Genomic DNA, 7,135 nt, shown 5'->3' with positions numbered 1-7,135 from the left:
ACGTACAAAGTCGCACCCCCCCCTCCCCCTCTCGCCCCATGCACCACTACTGTTTCAAAAGCTGTAATTCTTGAGTTGACAAAGTCTGATGTTGCCTCCACTCTCTTTCAACTTCCGTCTTGTGAGCGGAACTCACTGCGCCCCCTCCCCCACCCCTCAAAGGTCTCCCCAGAAGTGGAAGCCACGGTCGCATGTGCTTTACCTCTATGCTTTCGACCATTAATGTGCGCCGCATGCCACACACAGGCTCAGGCGGGTATAATGCCCTTACAGCCACGCCGCCTGTTTCTGCGGTCCCGGCCATCACAGACAAGGAGCAGTCAGAGGAGGACGTCGAGAGGAAGCCAAAGAGTATGTTAGTCATTTCGGGTGGAGAGGGATACATCGACTTCAGAATCGGTGAGTGGATGATATGTTTGTCTCTCTCTTCATCGGTCTGTATATGTTGGACTTGGGAAAGAAAATTCTCTCTCTCACTCCCTCTCCCTTTCTCTGTTTTTCTCTCTCTCTCTCTCTTTCTCTCTTCCTTTCTTTTTTTCTTTCTTTCCTTCTCATTCCCTCTCCCTCTCTGTCCATTTCTTTTTCTGAAATTGACGTTGACCTGTAAGGCCTTTCATGTTTCCGGATCAGAATTTGAGGTTGGCTAACGGTGTGAGTGTTGTGTGTGTATTTTGTTTCTTGTGTGTAGTGTGTATTAACCAAAAAAATTAATTAAATAAGAAAAAAAAACTTGAAAGGCTTTATAGTAGCTTTATTTTGTATCTAACTCTGTGTTTCTGCTTCAGTTGATATGATTCAGAGTTTTCAGGTTATTTATTTGTATATAACAATTCAGAGTTGTGTTGAGCTTTGTAAATTTTCTCTTCTATGCGGATGTGGAATGTCTTGATTTTTTATAGCATTTCATGCCAACCAGTAATGTGTAGCAGTTATATATAGCAAAAATTTGCTATGGCACCCTGCATATAGCTCTCTTCTTCTGTACAAAGAAAAAAAGAAAGTAATGTTAATTATTGCTGTTTTGTGCTACTTGCTTGGGATTCTGTGGTGTGCGTGTGTTGACATTTGTGCCTCGCAGCCGATGAACGGGAGGAAGACCGCGATACCGCCAGTCACCTCCTAGTGTGGCATATACCTGTGGAAGACAACCTGTCCCACCTCCATGCCCAACCCTATACCTCCTCATCCTGTTCCTCCTCTACCGCCGCCAACAACCCCTCCCCAGCAACGACCAACGGCCACGCGTAGCAGCCCCATCATCATCTCCACAACCACCACCACCACCTCCTCCACACGGACAGCCTCAGCCCCGGGTATGCGCCTCTCTCACCTCAGAGTCACAGCACCGCGGTCTCTACTGCTCTTCTTAGTTACTACCAATGATTTGACCCCCTATTCACTCTCACCCAAACATAGACTGATGATGATGCTATGATCTCGAAATCAAGGATCGATGATAGTTCAAGTGAATGATTTTCAGCCCTCGATAATTAGTATTTTGGATTGATTTAGTCGTAGAGGCAGGAGTGATCTGTCCCACAAGGAAGACACAAACAGTGTAAGATAGTTTTAACTCTAAACTTAACATATCAAGACAGGTACCACTTTTCCCATTTTTTTTAAATTTTATTTTATTACTATTACTTATTTTTCAGTTACATTGTTCAAAGTACTCCTTCAACATTCAGTTCATTTGGAGCACCACTGCTTATCTGACCTCTTTCCACATATCAACTTCTTAAGAATAATTATATGTGTTTGTGTGTATATATATATCTATATACATTTTTTTCCCAAATCAAAAGATGGATTCTCTTTTTGGCCCCTCCCCTGTCCACCCCCCTCCCCTCCCACTTTGCAAGTTTTAAACCTGAATAGTGTCACAACTATCTTTGCACTTTAGTTCAGTCTTTTTCCACAAAGAATTTTGGACTGCTGTGGGTCAAATCTTGGGTTTTCCCTGCATGAAGCTTAACAGAGGTCACAGAGCACTGCATGCCGACCTGAGAGGTCACGGGTTATTACATGACGGTCAGATCCTGCTCTCTCTCTCTCCCTCTAGTCGTCTGTCTCTCCCATCCCCCTCCTAAGTGAAATGTCTTTAGAGTTATGACACAGAGTATGGAGTCCTAACCTGCATTTAATGGGAATTGTATTTTAATCTTTTGACTGTAGTATGTTGTAAAAGCTAATAACTTTCCTTTTATATCTTGATACATTTATATATATTTATTTTTTTTACCTTTTTATATTTTATACAATAAAATGATATATTTTTTGTTTTTCTTTACTTTTTGATAAACATAATACAGATATCCTTGCCATCTGTAAGATTTATTTATTTTCATGATTCTAATCAATATTTGTCAATTTATATATTCCTAACTCTGTAAATGTCCACAAAGAAAACACAATTAATTGTTTTGTTGCAACATTCATCTAAAAGCTTTGTATGTTGTCCTTGCTGTGCTCCATTTATTTATCTAAGCAAATGATTCTTCTGATAGATGAGAATGACTTAAATATCAACTCATGGCTAGTCAGAAGACTTCAAAAGATTTGCTGTAGGAGGACTAAAAAGTACTGATGATGATTAATTCACATTTGTTTTAAGTAAGGAATTTAAGCTCAACCTTGCATTATGACACTGCTGTGACTCAGATGTGAAGAGGCTAATACCTATGCTTTCTGTGGTGGCGGTTATTGTTTAGTCTGTTAGGGTGAATGATAGTGTTTGCGTTCTCTCTCCTCTGCATTAGTGGCAGGGTAAATACCTGTTTGTATGGCAGTAGCTAGTCCTATTGGTCTTTATACTAGCAAACAACCAGTGATCATCACTTTTGTTGAAATATTTTTGCTGTCTGTCTAATGGTATGTGAAACAACTTTCCTAATCTCAAATGTACTGCATACAAACTTCATGGTTTATCTGCCACAAATATATTCATATACATTTTTAATGTTAATGTCTTTAATGGTATTTAGTATTAATTAAGACATTGTAGATGCTTTTTTTTTTCTTGTACACGAATCCAAAAGGCATTAGCAGCAGTCTGTAGCAGCCGTGAACCTGAGTCCTTGTTTCTACCCTTGGCTTGGCTTCCTATCACAGTTTCTTTTTACAGATGTTTTCAACTGTTTTAAAGCCCTGTTTGTTTCTGCATACTAGTGAAAATTAATCTAGTAAATCCTAGCTGAAGAAGTGGCTTGGGCCCATTCTACATGAGTGGAAGGGAGAAGAGGGAGGATTTTGTGCTACAAGCAAGGGTTTGCATTACCTGTGATGATGATGCCAAGGCTACTTTGCAGTGGAAGTTCTTGAGCATGGAAGAACCTCTGTCTTTACTATCACAAATAGAGTAATGCTATCTTCTATCCCGTAATAGATGAATTAGCTACAATGCAAGCCTGATTTCATTCTTATGAATTGCACCCTAAGTTTAATACACCCAGGAATTGCACTCCCTGTCTAGGCTTAAGCTTTGGATGTTACTCCTTTTATAACTTTATCTTGTTGCAGGGAAAAGGCTACTGCATAAGATATACACCTGGATTGTACTCATAAATGACACTATAATATTTTAATCTAACAGACCATTCTTCCAGGGAGAAACCTGAAATTACTTCACTATTTTTTTTCTCCCTTTCTGTACTTGTGCTTTCTGGACAGACATGCACTCAATTGTCTGACAGAAAGCTGCATATTATAACCAAGAAATTCTTGAATTCTTTTTGTTATTGTTCTCTTGCCTTTTAACCTTAGAATCAGAAGCAAAATTAGTTCAGTTTTGTTTATGCATTTATCAAGTTAAGTTTGTCCATCAAAATTTTTGTAATAAAAATAGAGCCAAGTTTGAAGCTAGTACTTTATCAAAAATTGTATTTATTAATGCTCCAGAATTATTTAAAAATGTATCTTACTTATCTCATTATGGCATATTGACTTATGAAAAATGGTGTACATTGAAATTAGGTGTGTTCATTAGTTGCACTAACCATTGGAATTTCTTTAAATACTACAGTTAGTGTCTCTGTTAGTGTAACCAGTAATAAGATGTGAAAAACATTAAAGATGAGAACATGAATAGATTCACAAATTCTACTCATAGATAATACTCATTGTGTCGAAGGATGGTAAGTATATTGATAATACCTTGTGTCATCCTCAGGTGAAGGAGAGGAGGATGGAGCCCCAGATACGTCAGCAGAATCGCTCAGCCGCGGCGACAGATCCCACCTTATCGTCTGGTCTGTCGCTCGCCCACCTGTGTGAGAGGCCTAAGTTGCACCTCAGCCGGGCCTCAGCTTCAGCCGGCATCCAAACGTGGAATTCTCCCAAGTCCAGGGTAAAAAAAATTCTAGTGTTGCTCAGAGGTAATGAGTAAAGGCATCCAGTGAGAGTAACTATAGAGAAATGTGATATAAACAGTGAGCTAGAATTTGAAGCCCTGGGAAGGTTAGAGGTTATCATTGCATCACTTGTCTGCCTCAGGAGACTGAAAGCCCCAGTCCCGTGGAGGAAAAGAGAAATGCCATTAGTTGACTGTTGGCGTTATTATTACTATTATTTAGTTATTTGATTTAGTCTTGATTTTTTTTAAGTCATACCTTTTTGAAGAAAATACGGGAGATTTTATGTTTTGAAGGGACTGGCGCGTTTTCATTCCTCCGAGGATCATTTTCAAATAAGATAATTAATCACAGCACAAGAGCAGATTCAGAATGGAGCTGTAAGTGTCAGAGGTGTTTTTTTCTCTCTCTCTCTCTCTCTCTCTCTCTCTCTCTCTCTCTCTCTCTCTCTCTCTCTCTCTCTCTCTCTCTCTCTCTCTCTCTCTCTCTCTCTCTTCTGATCTTTTGTCCGTTTTTATCTCTAATTAAAATTTAATTTTTAACATTTAAATTAAATTTTGTCTGAAATTTATATTTGTCTGAAGTACTACAACATTTTTCATTATTTGTCAGGAGATTCTTTTATGTTTTTGTGATTGGCCATCGTCTCCACTTGCTATTCTTCTTTTTCTATTTTTGAGCTAGGGAGTTACAAAAAAACTGTTGTAAAAACTGTCTTTCACTTCATTCGATGCGCATGATGGTTGTCATAAAAGAGGCATTAGCTACTTGTGATAAAGATGGAAATAAAAGTATTAGGAAAAATTGTATGTACTGCACAGCTTGCTTCATGTCCTTCCATATCTATGAATAATTGGGTTTCCATGTAGTTCTGCTTCTCTTCCTTTCTTCCTCTGTTTCTCTTATTTATCAATTCTTCTGTCTTCATTTATAAGAAATAAATGATTTGAGGTACTTTTGTTCATATGGGACAGCTTCCTCTGGAGTAGAAGAAATTTTACTAAAAGGGCACTCGGCAATTACGTCGCACTGGCATGACGATGGATACCTGTAACTTTCAGCTTCATCCTGATACACAACACAGTCAGTAGAGAGTACTTAACAGAGTTCCTACGGCTTGGCTCCAAACCTTCTCTTCTCTCTCCTCTCACTGTGGTGCAATTAATTTGACAGCATCAGGTGTTTTGATGCTACTGTAGGGAGTTGCTTTATTTTGCTACCAGAATCAGTGTTAAAGGAAAGTGAAGTTTCCACCAGAGAATCAAAATTATTGCTGATGTCTCGGTCAGCAGACGAGGCAGCTTGACTTCCCGAGGCTGAAGCTGTGCAGTCTTTTCTCTTCCTCTCCTTATATATCTTCTTTTGTCGTCTTTTTATTTCAAGGCTTAGGATAACCTTAGAGACTTTCTCTTCATTATTTTTTTCTTCTCATATTGTGTTCATATGAAGTTATTTAAAGGGGACACCTCTGGATTAGTTTTTTTTTTTTTTTAGAAGTGGGGGAAAATGAGTTTAATGATGCGAGTGACATGGTCGATCCAGAGATGTCTTGTTATTGTTCTTGCATATATCTTATTTCTTATTGTCTCTTTGACTAAAATCAACTTGAACTTCCATGATATCATTTGGATTTTTTTTTCTTGGATCTTGTTATTTGTAATATATTTTTTATACAACTTTCTTGAACTGTTCTAAGACTAATCTACCATCAGAATACAGAGATATTTATATCAATACCAAAGCTTTATTGTTTGAATAAGTTTATTATGTATAGAATTGTAATTACTTACTTAAAAGAGAAGTTTATAGTTCCATATTGGAACTGTTGACTGTTTTATAACAAATCCACTTCATTTTTATTAATGGATTTTTGTGTTGATATGATTTTCATTTTGTCAAAAGAAACACCAAGGCACAAGTTATGTACGAAATTGTTTGCTAAGCAGACAAAACATTGTAGCTGCAACTTGAAAATTTTTACAGTTTTATCTGAACTCTTTGTATACTAGACAATTATTTGTAGCTTGTATACTGAGAGATACAGTTGTATAGTATCTTGTATGGTTGTAATTTATTTGATGTATGTATTATTGATATATAGTCTCACAGTGAAGATTTATGTCAACCTGTCTTGTGAATACAGCTTGATGTGCAGTAAAAACAATAACCTTATATGTCTTTGTTTATCCTTCTTCAGTGAACTTACTGATTTTCTGACTAAACTGTTAGCAAGGTTTATGACAAAAGAAATAGGGTAAAGAGTAATAACTTATTAGTAGGGTTAGGAAGGGAATATTCATGCATGTGAGACTGTTTACGTAAGGGTGCAGCCAATGGAAAATTTGAGAATGGGACTTTATTTCATACTCTTGACATTTTTAGAAAATTATGATACAGTACCTCTAATATTTTGTTTGTATTTGAAATACAAAAGGAATGTAGTTTGTACTTAAAATGCTATATTTCTGCAGTATAGAAAAGTAAAATGCATGTTTTTTTGTTTTGTTTTTTCATACTAATTCAGTCAATATTTATTGTATCTACAACTTTACAACGAAGAAATATCAAGTCTGATTAGATTTTAAGTATATTCTTAATTGTAGAACTTACGAAATCAATAAAAGAAAAGATCAAGTGATAATGTAAGAAGAGGCAAACAATTGTCTAAAAGCAAAATGACGATTAAAATTATATAATTAGAATATCAAACACTAATGTAAAGTGAGGCCAGAATACATAAGGCAAAACTCATTATGCGAACACATTAGAAAAACGGAATTTCGTCT

The 7,135-nt window shown here is 36.9% G+C and overlaps 1 protein-coding gene across 50 annotated transcripts in view; it reads left to right on the top strand.

Annotated features, from left to right (window-relative positions):
• Positions 1-6,521, top strand: part of syd (JNK-interacting protein syd) — a 91,999-nt gene extending 85,478 nt beyond the window's left edge. For 39 of the 50 annotated variants that reach the window (XM_086530531.1, XM_086530542.1, XM_086530515.1 and 36 more), the window contains 3 exons: positions 247-399; positions 1,079-1,313; positions 4,169-6,521. In XM_086530531.1, the coding sequence (XP_086386657.1) occupies positions 247-399; positions 1,079-1,248 (323 nt within the window). In that variant the 3' untranslated portion in view covers positions 1,249-1,313; positions 4,169-6,521. The remainder of the gene's footprint in view (positions 1-246; positions 400-1,078; positions 1,314-4,168) is intronic. The other 11 variants (XM_086530545.1, XM_086530534.1, XM_086530527.1 and 8 more) reach the window with 5 other exon arrangements.
• The last annotated feature ends 614 nt before the right edge of the window (positions 6,522-7,135 follow it).

Source organism: Penaeus japonicus, unplaced genomic scaffold (assembly GCF_977035675.1).
Source record: "Penaeus japonicus unplaced genomic scaffold, GWHDUDI00000001_assembly GWHDUDI00000033, whole genome shotgun sequence".
NCBI classification, from domain to species: Eukaryota; Metazoa; Arthropoda; class Malacostraca; order Decapoda; family Penaeidae; genus Penaeus; species Penaeus japonicus.
Note: the sequence above shows the minus strand (reverse complement) of the source record. Positions and strands in the feature narration are given on the sequence as shown.